This window comes from Oryzias melastigma, linkage group LG16 (genome assembly GCF_002922805.2).
Source record: "Oryzias melastigma strain HK-1 linkage group LG16, ASM292280v2, whole genome shotgun sequence".
Taxonomy (NCBI): Eukaryota; Metazoa; Chordata; class Actinopteri; order Beloniformes; family Adrianichthyidae; genus Oryzias; species Oryzias melastigma.
The window spans coordinates 25,082,492-25,102,586 of record NC_050527.1 but is presented as its reverse complement, the minus strand read 5'-3'; the positions used below and the strand labels follow the sequence as shown (position 1 = coordinate 25,102,586).

At 37.4% G+C, this 20,095-nt stretch overlaps 1 protein-coding gene across 9 annotated transcripts in view; it reads left to right on the top strand.

Annotated features, from left to right (window-relative positions):
• The window catches only part of rgl2 (ral guanine nucleotide dissociation stimulator-like 2), a 39,966-nt gene that overhangs the window by 13,280 nt on the left and 6,591 nt on the right, over positions 1-20,095 (top strand). For 3 of the 9 annotated variants that reach the window (XM_024258356.2, XM_024258359.2, XM_024258361.2), the window contains 10 exons: positions 2,850-2,897; positions 3,315-3,395; positions 3,477-3,643; positions 4,920-4,976; positions 5,438-5,634; positions 8,066-8,175; positions 8,401-8,616; positions 11,154-11,257; positions 13,470-13,554; positions 17,426-17,485. In XM_024258356.2, coding sequence (XP_024114124.1) covers positions 2,850-2,897; positions 3,315-3,395; positions 3,477-3,643; positions 4,920-4,976; positions 5,438-5,634; positions 8,066-8,175; positions 8,401-8,616; positions 11,154-11,257; positions 13,470-13,554; positions 17,426-17,485 — 1,125 coding nt within the window. Of the gene's footprint in view, positions 1-531; positions 673-2,849; positions 2,898-3,314; positions 3,396-3,476; positions 3,644-4,919; positions 4,977-5,437; positions 5,635-8,065; positions 8,176-8,400; positions 8,617-11,153; positions 11,258-13,469; positions 13,555-17,425; positions 17,486-20,095 lie in introns of those variants that run through there. The other 6 variants (XM_024258360.2, XM_036215748.1, XM_024258358.2 and 3 more) reach the window with 4 other exon arrangements.

The window sequence follows — 20,095 nt, the reverse complement described above, 5'->3', positions numbered from 1 at the left end:
ACAGGACAGCGGTTCTGACATTATCTCTGTGACAATATAATAGTGGATGAAGCACTATGCTGCATAAAACAGCTCCGATTTCATTGAGGCAGTTTAAGTTTTCTAAAAATAAGACAGAAGTTTGCCTGAGGTGTTTAGCGTGCCGTAGTCTATGGTCACGGTGGAAACAGAGCCGACAGAAGAAAACTTTTCAGCCCCACAGAAAACTTTAAAAAAAATACAATTTAAAGACAGATTTTCAATAAAAATCACCTTTTTTGTGTTTAAATAATGTTTTTGAGGCATTTTTTTTTATTATGGAGAATATATATACAGATAATTAAGGTTAAAACTGCATTTCTAAGAATTTCTTTGATATTGTCAGTCCAAAAAAACATCATTTTTGTAAAATACGCTAGCCGGGCCACAGGCTACTTCTCTGCTCCAAAACGGTGAGAGGAAAAGGGGGCGGAGTTGCTCCACACCCACGTTCCCACTCAAAACTTAGATGTGAATTTCTGATGAACTCCAGCTGCTTTACAGAAAGTTTGTCGTAGAAAACATCACAGGTTTTCAGTTTGGGCTAAAAATGGTTTAACCATAATTAAAAGACAGTGGAAACACTTTGAGAAAAGATCAAAAGATGATCGGAGTTTTTATATGCAATTATCAAGAAACCTAATAGAGTTAAAGGTAAGAGTAATATTTATTTCAGTACAGGGTATCAATATATATAATTAAAAAAATGTAGAATTCAACAAATTGAAACAATAAAAAATGTTGTTTATTTTGTCTATAATATAGTTAAATTATGTTTAAACTAAGGATCCCACATTTGTCTGTTTGTGTGTTCTATTGTTTATTTTGTAATTCTTTTGTAGAAATTGAAAACCTTTTCTTTAAATGTAGTTTCTTTATTTAGTTTTCATAGTTTGCATGTTCTTTTGTTCATGTGTAGTTCTGTTCTTGTGGTTCTGCAGCAGGGGGAGGGGTCTGATTTGATAGTAGGGATAGGCTCCAGCAACCTGCTGACCTTAATGTGTCCAGAGGACGTATAGATAATCAAATTGTGCACTATTGTTAAAAATAGAGTGTGTATGAGTTCAGTTCTGCTGTTGTCAAGCAAGTTCTGAGAGAGGAGCAGTTGATTTATTCAACCTGTGGTGGTGGTGGTGGTGGTGGTGGTGGTATTATGATCAGGGGTTGCTGCTGTTGGTTTGGTGGCATATTCACCAAAATATAATTATCAGTGAGCAACCCAATGAAACTGAATAAAAAAAATCATTAATTCAACACTGAAAGAGCCTTTTAGGTTGATGTATTTCCAACTACAACACAATAAGGGCCACAAATTTGTTCTTCACTCTTTAAAAAAAAAAAGTATTTATGTTAATGTTACCATTATAAAAGTGCATATTGTTATTTTGCACATATAAAGCAATCAAAAGATTGAAAAAAGAAGAAATAGCTCATAACTTTTGACAAATGTTCACATTCAAAATAACACCCTGTACCACATTTATCATCTCAATGCAGTAAGTTGTGTATTGCCTGTAACTAACTATATTCCTTCTATTTCATCATTGTCGGTACGTCTTAGCCAGAAACTTGCAAAACTAAACAGCCAAAAGGCTTTTTTAATAATAAGCTGTTTGTCTCATTATCCGATGAGCCGACATCAGATTAAAGACTGATTTTCTGTAGTACACTGGACTCAAAAATCTCTAATTGATAATCAGTTGATAAAGAGGGAAAATCAAACCGATCGTCTTCAGCAGGATCCATTGACTGTATACGGCGGGGGTCTGGAACCTGCAGCTACAGATCCACATGTGGTTATTTTATCTCTCCATGGTGGCTCCAAACATAAAATAATTTATGGAGACTGTTGACCCAAACATGTCGACCGTCAGAGTCAGAAGCTCCTGCTGATGGCTGCATAACCAAAACAAATAAACAAAGCCTGCAAACTAAGACTACCAAGGTCCAACCACAAACTAAAATAACAAAACCCAGCAGTGAAAGACTGCTGAGGACAAAGAAGGAAAAAGAACAAAAAATAAATATAATGAAACAGCATTTTTTTTAAAGTAAGGATTACTTAATTAGCATTTATTAAATTTAGATTAGTTACATTTATAAATTGATGCACATAGATGAAAAACTATGTAGGTTTTTACATCCTGTTGACCTGAAGACGTCTTGTTTGATCAACTCTGCCTCCGGAATGAACAGATTTTATATACAAAGCAAAACTTTGGTAAAAAGTTTGATCTTTTATGAGTTAAAAGCGAATATTATCCTATGCTGTACAACATTAGTTACTAGCTGTCCAGAACTGCACTGAGATGATCCTATTTGGAACAGAAAAAAAATTTGCATTTTGAGAGATGCTACGTTCTTTGTGACAAAAAATCGACATAATTCATATTTATTATTAAAAATAAGAAGGTCATGAATGCAAATACAAATTTCTTAAAGGGCTCCTAAATGGCTCTTTAACTGTTAAAGGTTCCAGACCTCTGGTACATGAGAACTGGAGGGAGTGAGTGTGACGTCACCCTCAGGAAATGGTCGAATCCTTCCATTTATTGGTTAGACTCAGTCCTGATTCTGGCAACACAGAAAATAAAAGTCTCACTGGATTTTTTGAGAAAAATAACCTTCCTGCTTTATTTTAGATGACCTTTCTTCTCCTTTGCATGTTTTTTTAGTGGTTGCCTTCTGTGTGGTAATAATTTTGCCCCATTCAGCTTTCGATCCAAAGAATCTGAAACTTAGAGATGACAAACCTCCCAATCAAAGCTCCTCATTGTGTTTGAGTGAATTGTGTAAAACCCGCTTCGATCCATGTCGTGTCTCTTCTTCAGGCAGAGCTGTCACCGATGAAGACCACCTGGTACTGTCCCCTCGATTTGGTAAGAGCCTGCAGGCAGTTGCATGCGCTGTGAGCCGTTTAGCTGTGAGGAATGAGGTCACGGTGTCAGAAGCTTGGCCTGAGGTTCAAAGCGTGTGAGATCACCAACCCCGAGGTGTGGGAGCTCTGACAGGTGTTCAGAGCAGCAAAGGGATCGGAAAAGCTCCGCTCTGTGCTGGAGGAGAGAAAAACTAAACAGACAACTGTCCTCTAAAGGTTCTGTCACACGGGGATGACCTCAAGATATAATCTAGTGTCACTTCAACACAACTCTGTGTTAAAAATCACTTGTGATTACGTAAAGTTTGCATGAAAAGTGCATGTTTGCCTGTTTTTTGTACAGCTTGTCGGGATAAATGTTTTCCAAAAGCTTTTGTGAGGTCAAAGCACAACGAGCTCACATTTCCCTCCACTTTAGTCCACAGTGGCAGAAGAGGAGGACGATGGAGTGATCTACACGGTGGTGGTCAAGCAGCACGCCGCCCCCCACGGCCCCATGGTGAGCGCCCCTCCCCACAGCCTCAGAGTAGATTCAGCCTCTTCCGTCAGCATCCTCCCCTCATCTCCCGTCGTCTTTCAGCCGGCCGTTTGTCGTTCTCAGTGCGTGAAGGCGGGGACGGAGGAGAAGCTGGTGCTCCACCTCCTCCACTCCTTCTCCATGGGGGACTCCTCCTACATCACCATCTTCCTCTCCACGTACCGCTCCTTCACCTCCACCGAGCGAGTGCTGGACATCCTCACTGACAGGTGGGAGACTAAACTTTCAAACTTGGCTTGAAAAGCAGATCAGTTTCTGTTGAAGAACAAAAAACAGAAATTAAGTTGATTATTTGTTGGTTAAATTCCAAAAACTACCATTATAAATTGTGAAAACAAACAATCCTTGTCAAATTAACCCTAAAAGCCTAACTTAAAAAAAGATCTTTTTACTGAATTTAGACAGTTCTTATCAAGTCAGAATATAAACACTCCAGAACCACAAACACTGAGACCAAAAACTGACAGATAAAAACACATTTATATTTGTGAGATAAGACTTGAATCGCTGGAATCACAAACACTCGTCCAGCTGGACAGTTTTTGGGATCAACAGATAAAGTTAATGGGACCAAAACTGGAAAAAATGTATTCTGTTTAGAGTAAGAGTAAAGTTCATAGTGTTCTTCTGTTTGTCCATCATCGAGGTCACATGACCATGACATCACAAATTCCACATCTGCACTTGGACGCAGAAAACATTTTCCAGAGGAACCTTTTAAAGTCCAACTCTGATCATTCATTTGGTCTTTTGTAATAGTGTTTCTAGTGGTTTTTTTTTATTATGATTATGCCGTTTTAGCCTAAATAAAAAAAACTGTCTTATTTTCTAGGACATATTTTCTGCAGAGCAACAGTAGAAAATTGCCTCTAAGTTGTGGGTGGAACCACTGGCGCAGAGTAACGCCGCCTCCCCTTTACCTCCCAGTTGTTGAGAGCTCTCTGTTTACATCCTCTCCCGCTAACTTACAGCCTCTCACAACCCCAACCTATCATTATAAGGGCAACAAAAATGGCGAACAATATTGGAGCTATCAAGACGTACAGATTTAATGAAATCTTTTTTGACAAAATATAAAAAAACTTCAATCTCTAAGATATAGTTTCTGCATTGGTGTGAAGTAAGCCTGCCTTGATTTCCCATCATCCCTTTGTTTAAACTCCACTAGATATAGCTCTGATTACACGATTTTTTAAAAACTTTATTTATTTCATCTGCTCCTGATTCATGAGAATTTGATTAAAGAAACACTCAGAAATGTTTTTCTGAGTTTTCTTTATAAATGTCCGTTAAGATAAGAAAAAAATGCCACAAGAACGAATTAAAAACTCCAAAAACATCATTTCCATCGAAGTGGGTTTTTAATTCCCACATCGCTACAGACAAATGTCAGCTTAGATTTTTTTTAGTCTTTAAATAATTAGATTTCTTTTTGCTTTCGTTTTGGCTTCCATGACAAATCTCCTTCACATCATTTGTTTTCAGATTAGAGAATCCGCCCGGCGACAGCGAGCGAAGCCACGTCAGACAGTCTTTCAACAAGTGAGTTTCTGCTAAACTTCACTCTATTTTTAAATGCGTCTGAAAGCTGCTCTAATTTTTGGTTATGGCTTTAAATAAAACCTCATTTGAATGTGAAAGCTAACTTCCTGTTAGCATCCGGCGCAGTCAGATTTCTGCAGTTTCAATTTGTGCAGCAATTTGCTTCATTTATTTCTGGCTGAACTTCTAAATTTGTATCATGTTTTTTTATTTTTTATATCAGAAAATTGTATTATAATATGTGTTTAAATTTATTTTATAAATATTTATATCCAGGTCTCTCTACTTTTTGATTAAAAGCTCTTTTTTTGTGCTTTTGGAGCTACTTTTTCCATTGTAAGAAGCAACTTATGCTATTCCAGTATCATTCAAATCTTTGAGACATTTATTTAAAAAAAACAGTTTTGATGGATTGGAAAGGTTAAGTTTTGGCAGTCAGTCTGCATGCTGTTCCTGTGCAGAGCGGTGTGCACCGTCTTCAGGACGTGGCTGTCCGAGTATCCGGAGGACTTCCAGAGTCTGGGAAATCCCTCTTGTTTGCTCCGCTTGGCTCCACTCCTCCCTCAGGACTCCTCCTCTGCAGCTGACCTCCGCGCTCAGCTCCTGAGGATCGCCGAGGAGCTCAGCGAGAAGGCCCTGCTCCTCCACTCCCGCAGAGGTTTGCAATATTACTCTTTTGGCCTCCTAAAGCTGCAGCTAGATCCTTTTAGGCCGGTTTAAATGACGTTTTTTGGGCACAAAATGACTGTAAAAGCAATTTGTTTTAGCAAAATAAAAGCCTGACCTTTTGTTTTTGAGCTAAACTTAATTTGAGGATCTAATTTCTAGAGATTTAAAAGGTTTAGCTGACTGATATTCAACCCTGTGACTAATAATAAACAAACTGTCAATGATTTGTTTAACCGTTATTGCAGTAAAATTGGTTTTAAGCAACATTTCCAGGAAAATTCCGTCAGATTTCACCTTACTGCGACATTTCTGTCTCCAATCTGTCACAAGTTAGTTCAATTGTTACAAAACCCTCACAAAGTTCTGTCAGAGATCAACAAACAGAACTGCATTCATGAGGGAGTTTTCAAATTTAGACTCAATCTGAAACCAGAAGTGAGTCAACCAAATTGAAGTTTCGCGGTTGCAAAGCGGCGGAACGTTACAGGTGCACTTCCTCGTTACCCAACATCCCTCCATCCAGCTGAGCCCTGCAGTTTGACATCTTAAAATTCTTACAGTTTCTCCGACTAAATCCACATTTGGAATATTTTTTCCTCACATTTTCAAGAACAAATCATGAAAGTTAACAAATGTTGCCTCCAGGAGGTCGCATTTCAAACAACTGCTGAGTACTTCATCTTCTTAACTGTTCTCTATTTTGTTAGAACAACCTGAAAAGCTCTAAGCGGATTATGAAACATTTATGTAAATATGAGATACAATCAGTTCCATTGATATTTCAGCCATTGATCACTTTAAAATCGATGACAAGATCCTAATAACTCAAGGCTGCTATTGGATAAAAGTAAAATATCAAAGAACAAATATTTTTAGTGGTTTTCTTTTTTATATTTTCTTTCACATTTTTTGAGTTGATTATTTTAACTAGCACGACAGTATGGGCTCAAATTAGGATTGTTTACAAAGCAGCAGCTGTTACTAATAAACATTATTTTTCATATGGTAAAAGTTTTACGTTTTTTTGCATTCAAGTTTCAAATTTACAATTTTTTTCAAATTATATTTATATAAATATTTTTAAATTTCACTTTTTTTTTACATTTTCATTTTTCATATAATATTTTCTAGTACCTTTCACATACCTTTGTACTTTTAAGTTTGAAACTGTTTTTACATTTTATTTTACTTTTTTCCACATTTAAAATCTGTTCTTTCATTCATTTTAACTATGGCTCCCCCAAACACAGTCAGAGACGATGTTACGTTCTACTGCTGGACCTTTTTCTATCCAGTCCTTCTGCTCACCTGGCAGGTGTAACCAATGTGCTTTAATTGGTACCTGCTGGTTATTTAAGAAAGAGGAGGTGACACTAATAAGGCAGGGAGCAGGCAGGGAGCAGGCAGGGAGCAGGCAGGGAGCAGGCAGGGAGCAGGCAGGGGTTTTAGTTGGTGTGGTGCCAGTTTGTTTCAGTCTCTTTTACACTATTTGTCCTCAGCAGTCTTTCACTGCTGGGTTTTGTTATTTTAGTTTGGGATTGGACCTTGGTAGTCTTAGTTTGCTGGCTTTGTTTATTTGTTTTCTTTAGGTAGATTTTGGTCAGGGAGCTGCTGACATGGCTGGGTCAGTCCCTGACTTATTAAGGTTCCAATTCCCTTTTGGTTTGTCTTTTTGTTGGGATCAGCGCACTAATTATTTCATTTTGTACCTTCATTTCAAAACGCAGGTTTTCCTTTATTCATTTAATAAAGTGTTCTTTTTATTTTTGGTGTTCAGTTTTTGTTATTGTCCCCTTTTGTATTTTAACTCATAGGGGACGTAAAAGACACTTTCTTTTTTTTTAAACCTCATTCTGGCCGATTAAGACCTACTAAGAACATGACTTTTTAATCTACAGTCAGAACTGTGATGGTAAAGGATAGACCATATATTTTTTCTGTAAGATTACAGAAAAGAATCATTTAAAATTTGGCTGTGTGACTTTCTGGAAAACCATAAATGTTTAGGCTGTGATTGTTCCACTTTTTCTGTTAGCCTACAAACCGACCCCGCCCCCATCAGAGAATGAAACAGTTATGTGGCCCTCACAAGAGAAAGTTATGGGGATCCTAAATGTTGAAGGTGCAGTTTGGAGCCAGCGAGGCTCGCTGCTGCTGCTCCATTGCCGATGGCGTGATGTTTGGACACGCCCTGATCCTGGTAACAACAATAAACCTGCAGATCCTCTGGAATTATTCGTGCGTCTGTTTATAGCTTCTGTTTACCTTCCTGTATTTGCTTTTCTTCAGCAGCAAAGCGACAGAAAAGCTGCTGCACTTTTCTCAGGGTGTAAATGACTGATCCACGTGTAAAAAGATTAGACTAACTTGTCTGTTGGATTACTCTGAAACTATAGTTTCATGTTCTGCTCCGTTTGCAGATCAGTTCAGTTTGGACAGCCCCCCTCCCGACCCGTCCCTGTTTGAACCCACCAGCGTTCTGGGGTTTCCGTCGTCGCTCATCGCCGAGCAGCTCACCAAGATAGAAACGGTCAGTTCAGGTCAAGAGTCCTGATTCTTCCTGCTGGAACCACTGAAGGTTCCATATGTTATATGTAAAAAAAGTCAAAATGATGCAGTAAACTTATATCTTGTCATCTAAGTGGGTAATTTCTATCCACATGGTCCATATTTCTCTGTGACGGCCGGATCTTTCCGGGAAAGGACGTGTCCGTTCAGGTCTCAGGAAGTGTCCGTGTTATCTCGTGTTTCTCAGGAGCTGTTTGTCCGTCTGGTCCCGTACCACTGTCTCGGCTCTCTGTGGTCTCAGCGGGACAAGAAGGGCAGGGAGGGCGTCTGTTGGTCCGTCCGGGCCACCGTACGTCAATTCAACAAGCTGGCGAACGCCGTTTTAGCATCCTGTCTTTGGCCGACAAAGCTGCGCAGCCAGCAGAGGGCGCGGCTGCTGGAGAAGTGGATCGGCGTGGCAGAGGTCAGTGGGACGGCAGCCTCCGGGATTTTATACTTTTAATTTAGTAAAAGGATTTTGATTATTGATTCATTTTAACGTACAAAAGATAAACAACAGCTTCAAAGACCCGATCTGATCATCTTTTCATCTGTTCTAAAATCGTTCTCAGTCTTCTTTTAATTATAATTATGCTGTTTTTAGCCAAAATAAAAAACTTGAGTTGTTTTCTAGGACATAGTTTCTGCAGAGCAGCTGCTGTGGGGACTGTTGGTGCATTGCAACCTCGCCCCCACTTCCCCTCCCCGTTGCTGAGAGCTCTCTGTTGACACTCTCTCCTGCCTTTTGTTACCGGGGCAACAAAAATGGCGAGCAATATCAGATCTATCCAGCCGTACAGATGTATCCAGAAGTCATCTCAGACGAGGAGAACAAAGACGTTCATTGATCTATTTGTCTACAAGTGGAGCTTCGGAATAACAAAAACAATCTTTTCAAATTGTATTTTTGTGTTTGCTCCTAATTCACAAGGTTTTAAATGTAGATATAATCAAAAATGTAATTTTTAAGCTCAGTTTTCTTAATATATGTCCTTCATTATCGGAAAAAATGTCACAAGAACATGTTAAAAAAAACACCAAAATCACTATTTTCATTAGCGAGGTTCACTAGGTGAAACAGAACGTTTCTATTTGAAGTCAAAGTTCAAATTCCCAATGAACTCCCAACAAAGTGTGGAAGAAAAATTCTCAAATTTGACTCCAGTCAGTCACAATTCAGTTGCAGAGGTTGCAAGTCCCTCCCCCCACAGAGTCGTTTGCAAGCCCCTCCCCCCACAGAGTCGTTTGCAACCCCCTCCCCCCACAGAGTCGTTTGTAAGCCCCTCCCCCCACAGAGTCGTTTGTAAGCCCCTCCCCCCACAGAGTGGTGTCACATTTCTCCCTCTTTTGCAAACTCGTGACGGTTCAAAATACCAGTGACAGCTCTGTGAAAGGTTTGGCGTTTCTGAATATATTCAAAACAACAGTGACATAAAAGGGAAGCTTTCAGACCTGAAACAAATGTTTGGGCTGGAACCATGTTTGCAATGTTTTTAGACTCTCAGGAACAAAGTTAGAACATGTTGGAGCTGCAGATAAATCAAGGACAAGTTTTAAGGTCAGAATTCATGACTCAGAGACTTTTTTTGGAAACTTGGAAGAGTTCAAGGAGAAAGAGACACAGGAAAACATCGGGATGGTCCACAACACTTCTGGACTGATGTTCTGATGAGGAACTTTATGGAAGGAGTGCATCCCAAAATATCTACAGTCACACTAACGCAAAAATCAACATCAGATCTTGCTTGAAATGATGGATAACTGAAGGAAAATCTAAAGTCTCTGAGTTCATTTGCTCAAGAGCACAACGGTGCGAACCCAGAAGCAAGTTCACTTCTGAGAAGATCAAAGAAACGACATCAAGATTTTGGGAGTTTTGTGGTCAGTTTGGACTTAAAAGACCCACTCCGATTAAAAATTGTGTTTTGAACATGTTTTTGTAGACAGCTAAGTTCAAAATTGCATTTGTGAGTAATTCCTCATTTAAATTGAGAATCAGAAACAGAAATGCTATCTAAAAAAATATCATATTTGGGATGTAGAAAATGTTTGGTGGGTCACAAGCTCCGCCCCATTCTGATACATGTATTTACAGACAAATCGATCCATGAACGTCTTGTCCTTGAAAATGACAGTTTTTTTTTTGTTATTTTGGCTCAAAATGTATAATTAAAAGGTCACTGGGAGTACTTTTACAGAAGATTGGAGTTGATTTTTTTGACCATAAACAAACTTTTTGATAGGCTTGTTTGAATTCAAACAATTCTGGAAACCAGTGGAGACAAACTCCTCACAAATGTTTAATAGAAGCTACAGCTGCTTTCAGTAAGAGATTATTTTAAGAGGTTTGGGTGGTATTACGTATTTGAGTAACTCGCATCAAATCACATTTAAAAAACTGTCGTTTTTGTGGTAATTGAAACATTATTTTGATAAAATAAATGAAATATATTTGGAAAGGGGCAAACACTTTTTCCATTGTAGTTTGTAGCTTTAATGGTTTATCGGGGAAAGGAGATTCTTTTATTTGTTTTTCCTTCTTTTCACCTATTTTTAAATACATGAAACTTTACAGTTTCTTGTAGTTTATTTTTAACGTTATTTTTATCGTACGTTTTCTTTTTGTGTTCAGATTTTTATAAAATACTGTTTTCCTTCCATATTTCCTGTTCTCTAGTAACACTGAGGAACTCTGAGGGAACTATATAACATGTGAGCTGTGGGCAAACAAAGAGTTTGGCTCAGCTTTCAGCGTTTTGTCGGAGCGCTGACAGTGCAAACACACACAGACTCTGGGTTTCTGTCTGCAGGGTATCTCTGGTGAAACTGTGGTTTGTTGCGGCTTCTCATTGGTCCCTCTCGCCACTCTGTCAGCTGACATCCTTCTTCATCCAACAGAGGAAGGAGCATCTGTGTTTGTTGGCGCAAACGTCCGTTCACGCGTGTCTGTGCTTCCAACAGGAGTGCAGAGCCAGGAAGAACTTCTCCTCGCTGTACGCCGTGGTTTCGGCGCTGAAGAGTAACCCCATCCACCGGCTCAGGAGAACGTGGCACGACACCGACAGGTGTGTGAGGTCCCGGATCGGACAAGTGTCACAAATAAAAGAGCGAGAAAATGAGGATCGAACTGTTTTGAACCAATTGTTTTTTTTTGGACCAAGACACTTAGAAACTGAGCTTTCTCTCAAATCTACAAGCCATAGTTTGCATGTTATCTGTCTGAAATCCCTTTAAATATTTACAGCTAAAACACCTGAAAGTTGTTTCAGAATGAGAAAATAAAAGCTTTAGAATTATATAGTTTTACTTTTGTTCAAATTTAATGAAAAATATCCAATAAAACAAAAATCTGAGATTCTCTTATTTCCAGTATAAAACCTCTTAAGTCTTTAATTTATTGATTAAATCTGAAAAAATGTGTTATTACATCTCATTATTGTTTACTTTTAGCATTATTTTAGTAGTTTTACTTCTAACAATAATTGGATTTACACATAAAAGTTATTTTTTTAACTTGAACAAGAGACAAAGAATACAAACATATTAGAATTTTGAAAAAATTAAACTAGATTATTTACAATAATTAATGTTCTATAGTAGGAGTGTGAAACTTAATCACTCAATTGGCCAAAATCCAAAAGACACGTTAGGTCACGAGCCGAACAAGATAAACATTTATAACGCTCTAAAATTACATTTTTAAGTAGTTAAAACCATAACTTTCTATTATAATTATAAACTAGATATACAGTATAACATTACCTTCGATAATGCTACTGTACATGCTGTAAGATGAATTTGGCCGCTGAAGATGTTACTGCTGACAGCTGAAGAGGCTGAAATTGATAGCTAAAAATACTGAAACTGATAGTCAGCTAAAATATTAGCTAAATGTCAAATTATCCTAAAAAACTAATAAATAAATAAAAACCTTAGATTAGCCAAAACAGCAAGCATGTAGTGGAAAAAATTGCTAAACGTCAAAATATCCTAAAAAATGGAAATAAGCCTAGATTAGCCAAAACAGCTAGCATGTATCTGAAATATTAGCTATTGGCTAAACTCCAAAACGGCCTAAAAACAATAAAAATAAAAAAACGAAATTAGCCAAAGCATTTAGCGTGTAGCTGAAATATTACCTATTACTATAGGTAAATAACTAAAATATTACCTATTGCTAAACTCCAAAACAGCCTAAAAAACAATAAAAGAAAAATAATTGAAAAAAACTAAATTAGCCAAAGCAGTTAGCGTGTAGCTGAAATATTAGCTAAACGTCAAAATATCCTTAAAAAAAACAGAAATAAGAGTATATTAACCAAAGTGTGTAAATATTTGCCTAATTCTAAAACGGCCTTAAAAAACTTTAAAGAAACTTCTAAATAGCCGAAACAGCTAGCATGTAGCTGAAATACTAGCCAAACTCCAAAATAGCCTAATAAATCTTAGTAAATGCCAAAATAGTCCAAAAAGCTAGCAGAATGCCAATTTTTACTTTTTTTTGTAACTTTTTACATAATTATGAAAAATAAAAAGGCAGGAATATTAATCTAGAATAAATAAACTTAAACATTAAATAACTTTCAAAATTTTACCCTCCATGAAAATATATTTGTCAAAATTATCCAAGTAAAAAATAAGCGCAAGACAACATCAGGCCATGACAATAAAATAAAATTATCTGGAGGGCCGGATCCGGCCCCCGGGCCTTGACACGTGCTTTATAGTGAGCCTTTATGAGCTTTTATATGTTGAAGATTGCATCATATAAGCTTAAAAGAGTTAGGAGTAAAATTTAAAAAATGAATGCTGTAAATTTTAATGATGCAAAGCAAAATATATTTAAAATTACATGAGATAAAATAGTTAACCCTTTAACACCGGAGCTCCAGTGTTTATGTTCTTTGATTTAATGTAACTTTTCAATCCTTAACGTGATCATTCCAGTAGATTTTAAAGGAGAAAAGCGGCGTGCCGCTTTTCTCCTTTAAAATCTACTGGAATGATCGCGTTAATGGTTGAAAAGTTTGAGACTATAAACAATTTGTGTTTAAGCATATAAAGGGTTAAAAGTAAAACTAATATATTAGAGAAAAACGTGTGTTAACGATCATATTTCAAAATGAAATGAGACAAAATAATTAAAAGTAATAAAATGGATACAATAAATGTTTTTAAAAATATGTTTCATATGAAAGTCTGAACCTTTCATTTCTCCTTCACGTCGTCTGTGATTCCAAACAAATGTAACTCAATCCTTGACTTTTCCCTTCACAGAGAGGCCTTGAGGAGATACGAGGAGCTGGCGGAGATTTTCTCCGACAAGGACAACTACTCGCAGACGCGGGAGCTGCTGAAGGAGGTGAGCTGTGCTGCCGATAAGGAGCGGAATGAATGAGGCTTTGTGTTTTCTGTGAGGTGAGCGGAGGTGGGATGACGTCACCGGGTCACGCGGCGTTCAGAGGGTTCACGTGCCGCTCTCCGCTGCAGGCGTCCATGGTGGTGTAGTGGGGTGAAGTCACTCAGAACGTCTACTCTGACCTTGTTTTTGAGTCGGATTTCAAAAGCTCTTTTGTGACTGGTTTCCAGCTCTCTTTTCGGACATCTTTGTAGCCTCCTGCAGGGATTCAACCATGTTTTCTCCGGCAAAGCTCCAGATTCATGTTTTGGGTTTTTGCTTTCAAATGAATGTTTGTAGTCAAATCCACGTGGGAAACTGCCAAAAAGCTGTCTCCCACTGTGTTTGTGGTTGCAAAGCTGCAGCAGGAGAAGTCAAGGACTCAACTGAGTCAACAGAAGAGGTCCCGCGGACGTTCTGCCGCCAGCTTTCATCGTTTGTTAGTCCTGACTGAAGCTTCAGATCCCCTCAGAGCCTTTCACTGCAGAAACGTCTGCTTCGGTTCTGACAGCACGATCGCCTCATCTGTATGGAGCTCAATTAGGGCCAATATTATTTTAAACCCAAATTTAAAAGAAAATTGAAGAAAAATATTGGTGCTTGACCAAAAAAAAAAAAAAAAGTAAAACGCATACTAGTGCTGGGCGACATGATGATACAAGTGTGGAAAATAGAAAAGTGTCTTTCGTGCCAATTCTCTTCTATCGTTTTTATTTGCTTATTTTTATTGATGAACTTTTGCACAAATGTGTATTTTCCTACTATGAAACTAGAAACTGTTGTGTATGGAAGTAAATCGGGGCCAATATTATTTGAAACCCAAATAAAACAAATTGAAAAAAATATTGGTGTTCGACCAAAAAAAAAAGTAAAATGTCCCAAACTTTTTGCTATTCTAAAATAAACGTAATTATTTTCAGCTTCAAATGTTCAGTTTTTTAGGTTTCAAAATTTCAATTTCAAAACTTTTTTTTCATTTTTAAATCTTTTTTTTTTTCAATTTCCACTCTTTTTTTCAGTTTCGAATTTGAAAATTTCGGTATCAAAACTTTTGGACCGGTTGGGGCGGGGCTAACACGAAGGACCTATCAAAATTGATGAGGGTGGCAACTTCAGTCCCGGTGCATTCACTGACTCTGAGAACTGTGATAATTACAGTCAGTATACAGTGGCTGTATTGTCTGTACTATCATAGTCTGAAGTTGTCTCGAGAGTTTTAAAGCAGTTTTAGCCCGTTCAAAGCGCCATCTTATTATAATAAATCCAGGCATCGAAAACATCCTCCGAAAAAAATTGAAAATGTCCTTTTTAAAGGGTAACCAAACCCAGAATCAACTTTTTGGGGGTTTTGATGTCTATAAATGAGGATTTAAAAATGCTGTCTGTTCATCATTGCCAAATTTTTGATAAATTAAAATAAGATTGTTTAATTCTTGAAAATATAGTCAAAAACTCCCTGTATGCTGCCCCCTAAAGGTTGAATTGGGATAATATAGTTGAATTTTCTGATTGGTCAAACCATGTAAGATTCAGAAGACTGACGTCATGATCTGCAGCTCCAGTAATGATAACAGTCCTGCCCCCAAGCCCCGCCCCTCTGACTGGATGTCTCCAATAGTCAGCCTCCAACTTCCCTGTTTGGTTGCCCTTTAATGTTCTTAAAACGTTGTGTTAGCCCCGCCCCAACGCGCTACAATGGAGCCAAAAGTTTTGAAAAGGAAATTTTCAGATTCAAAAACAAAAAAAGAGCTGAAAAAGATTTAAAACTGAAATCAAAGTTTTGAAACCTAAAAAACAGAACATTTGAAGCTGAAAATAATTAAGTTTATTTTAGAATAGCAAAAAGTTTGAGAAATTTTACTTTTTTTTTGGTCAAACACCAATATTTTTTAAATTTATTTTATTTGGGTTTCAAATAAAATTGACCCCAATGTAGCTCCGTACACCTGCAGTTATTTGTTCATTTCAGACCTCAGACCTCAGCTGGTGGATCAGGAATCCGGTTGGTGATTTAAAAGGCTTTAAAGAGCAGATGCTCCGATTCTGTCAGCACTTTCACTTCCGTCTGACATCCGTTTGAAGAAACGCTATATTTAGTCTGCTCCGACTTTGGGAAGCTGCAACAATTAGTTTGATTTGCCGTAGCGGTGAAGTTTCACTCACCCTCCCCCGAACAATCCATGCAAACATTTACTGTCTTTATATCAGAAAAAAGTTTCAGTGGAGCTTTGATTTCTGTGTTACGTCTTTCATGTCGGAGCTTATTTAAAAATAACACGGAGAGTGTCAGACGGGTGTGAACTGAATCCTTCAGGATGATCAAAAACTGCAGCTTAAAAGAGTAAAAATTTTATGAAATCTGGAGAATACGGGGGAGGGGCGGTCTAAGGTCAGTTTAAAGGCAAAAATGACAACGGCGTGATGCATTTACTGACTTCTGAATGGTGATTAAATCACAAAAAACCAGATCAGATTAATGCGTATATACAATCTAAATTATTTTATATCACAATAACGATATATATCACGATATACCACTATAAAGTATTATCATTTATTCTCTGAAAAAAGAAATAGTTACATATTACTTTAATTATTTCAAGTTACATCCAACTGAATCGCTGCAAATAAGAAACATTTTTAAAGTGCACAACTATGGCTTGTGGGTTTAAGCCATTGTATGCAAGCATAAGGACATTTTGGATGTCTGTATTTAAATATAATAAGATGACGCTTTGAACGGGCTTAAAGGGCGTTTTGGACGCACACTTTTTACCCAATAAAACTCTGCTTTTTACACTCGTCTTGGGACAACTTCAGGTTATGATATTACAGACAATCCAGCCATTATCACAGTTCTCCGAGTCAGTGAATGCACCGGGACTGAAGTTACCACCCTCATCGATTTTGATTGGTCCTTTGGGTTAGCCCCGCCCCAATGCGCCACAATGGGGCCAAAAGTTTTTAAACTGAAATTTTCAGATTCAAAAACGACAAAAAAGGATTTGAAACTCCAAAAATTGTATTGAAATTGAAATTTTGAGTTTTGAAACCTAAAAAACGGAACATTTGAGGCAGAAAATAATTAAATTTATTTTAGAATAGCAAAAGGTTTAGGACATTTTAATTTTTTTTTTTTTTTTTGGGTCAAACACCAATATTAATAAGTTGTTTTATTTGGCTTTCAAACAATAATGGCCCCGATTTACCTCCATACACAACAGTTTCAAGTTTCTTAGTAGGAAAATACATTTTTGTGCAAAAGTTCTGCAATAAAAATAAACAAATAAAAACGATAGCAGAGAAATGGGACGAAAGACACTTTTCTATTTTCCCCTGATATGCATGATCATGTTTCCCAGCACTAGTTTGCACCAAAAACATTGTTTTTGAGCTTCTTTATAAATGCTGTAGTTTCTCATTCGAAGCAGCACAGCAGACATCGTTCCAAATTTCAATGTGTGAATATTGATGTCTGCTTCTAGGTTGACTGCCCCCTTGTGGCCTTTTTGAATTATCGAGTTTTCCTGACCTGCAGGGTTCAGGAAAAACAGTGAAGAGTGTCAGAAATAAACCCTAAATTGCTACGAATTTAATCGCATGTATTATAATGAACGTATACTACTGTGAAGCATGAATGATCTACAAATCTTTTTAGATCTTTTAAATTTGCTGTTTTGCTCTTGCAGTGAAATGTGTGACTGGATTTCACTGATGACTTGGGGTTTCAAATAGCAGAAAATGTTTTAATTTTTCTTATGAACTGAACCAAAAACCTTGATGAGATCTTGAGATCAGATCAAACATTATCCCTCTTTAATTGTTTGTCTTTCAGGAGGGAACATCAAAGTTCGCCAACCTTGACAACAGGATCAACAACAGACACATTTCCCGGGTAAGATCTGCTGAGGTTCTGCTCCTGCAGACGGGTTCTGAGACAGTCCGTTCTCCTCGACAGACTCCCCAATTAAAGCCCAACTTAATCCTGATTATTTTCCATCAGAGAGCCAAAAGTCATCTCATGTTCAGAAACATGAAAGCGTGAAGGAACTTCTTGAAGTTTCCTGCTGGTGTCTGGGATGAATATCAAGTGTTTTCGCCTGGGGTGGAGTTTCACCCCACAGGCATTCATGACAGCTTGGGAAGATTCAGAAATGATGTAAGAGCCTGAAAAGGCGTCAGCTGCTTTGTTGTAAAAGTTTAAGGGCAGACTTTGAGTTCAAGGTGTGCAGAACAGGATCTCTGATTAGGTTTTCTTTCAGGTTTTCCTGTTTTTGATGTGTAGAGACAAGCAGACAGGATTCATGTGGAGCGTGTCTGCGACTGAAATGAGGAGAGCGTAGATTCAGTTTTTGGAGGTGGAATTACAGAAATGAAAGCGTTTGGTGGGAAATGATTTAGAAAGAAACTAATTGCTGACTAAAAGATTGAGAGTCGGATGGTGAAGGCGTTCTGGAGTTGTTTGAGTGCAGAGGCTGCTGTGGATCCATGTGCACACGTGTGTTCAGTGTCACGGAAGAGCACGCTTCCTCCACATGTGAGGATATCGGCTGCATTGATGGTTCTGCAGAACAACGTGTCCATTTGGCCTGAGAGGCTTGAAATGTTCCAGCAGACAGAATTCCTGCTGAAAAACAGACATTTATTTAGAAACCGTTTTGAACAATTCAATTTCTTTGGATTTCCACAAAGAAAAAGAAAAAAAAAAAAAACAATTTGGCATAAGTTCTATCTAACACGAGGGAAATAAACTGGTTAACAATTTTTGGAGTAAAAAAAAGGAATATATAAATAATAAAAATACTGATTCTATATAAACTTTTTTTCCTGCACACCAGATAGTAATCCGTGCACACAAAATTATAACTGGTGCTCACCAGATAGTAACTAGTGTGCACCAGGTACTAAATGGTGCCAACCGTATAGTATATATGGGTACCACCAAAGACTAACTGATGCTCACCAAATGGTAACCAGATGCTCACCAGATAGTAACTGGCATTTAAGAAATGGTATTAGGTGCTCACCAGATACTGTGTGGTGGTACCAGATAGTGACTGGTGATCACCAAAAACTAGCTAGTGCTCACCAAACAGTAACTGGTGCATACCAGATACTAATCAGGGCTCACCAGATAGTAACTGGTGTGTGCCAGATAGTAAGTAACTGGTGCTTATCAAATAGTAACTGATAAATACTAGTTAGTAATTGGTGATCACCAGATACTAATCAGTGCACACCAAATAGTAACTGGTACTACCAGATAGTAACTAGTGCTCACCAGATAGTAAAACCATTATTTGTTTTTATTTCAGTGTCTTTTTTTTTTTTTATCCCTTTAGAGGCAATTTTGTTTCTTAATTTTAAGTTTCTAAGTCCTACCTGGAATCAGGCATCAAGGTTCATGTCTTTTTAGTAAATCTTTTTAAGAAACTTTTTGTGAAGTCTGAGAAAGCTGATTTTGTGCGAGCCTAAATAAAATAAAATTTCTGTGTTTGTGGAGCGTCTAAGTATGCTCACATGACCAGCAGAACTTCTTCTTTTTTGTTTTGAAACTTTGAATTTGTTAGAAATCATTTATTTTATAAAACATCACAGAATCACAACTGTTCTCATTTACCGTATTTTTCGGACTATAAGTCGCACCGGAGTATAAGTCGCAGGGGCCAAAAAATGCATAATGAAGAAGAAAAAACCATACATAAGTCGCACTGGAGTATAAGTCACATTTTTTTCAAGTAATTTATTTTACAAACTGGTTGAAAAAAACGATATTACATCATCCTAGAAGGTAAGTTATAACATTCATAAGTGAATAGAAAACAGGCTGAATATGTGTCAACACATATTCACATATTAGCATCATGAAAAAAACGAAAAGGTGTAGCATTTATATAACATAACAGTTTTATTTAACTATAGCCTCAAGAACTCATCAACTTTGTATCTTTACTGTAATTAATTGCACGCAATCTCACTCCATATCACTAAATCCCTTAAATTCTCCGTCCTCTGTGTCACATCTGAATAACTAAAGTAAATAAAGTAATTGCATAGATCACCATAAGAGGGCACTCTAGACTTACGGTCCATATCTCATCATTAAAAATTCGTAAAATAAGTCGCACTGGAGTATAAGTCGCAGGGACATTCAATCTATGAAAAAAACCGCGACTTATAGTCCGGAAAATACGGTAATCCATAGAAGTGCTCACATGGATGCAGCAGATGTTTTCATAGCACCAACGTTTTATTAGGAGTTAATAGCTGTGAGATTATTACATTTAAAGAGAAAAACATCAAGAATGTTTTGATAAAGTCAATGGAATGGTTTCTAAAGCTCGTGTAATAAATAATATTTTTATAAAACAAATGTAGAAACCTCCTAATATGACAAATCTAAACTAAAAATATTTGATTTAGTTTAGAAAAGTTTTCTGCTTTGGTGGAAAGGTTAGTAAGGAATAAGAGTAAAGTGATGACCGAGGGTAAAACGAGGGCAGAC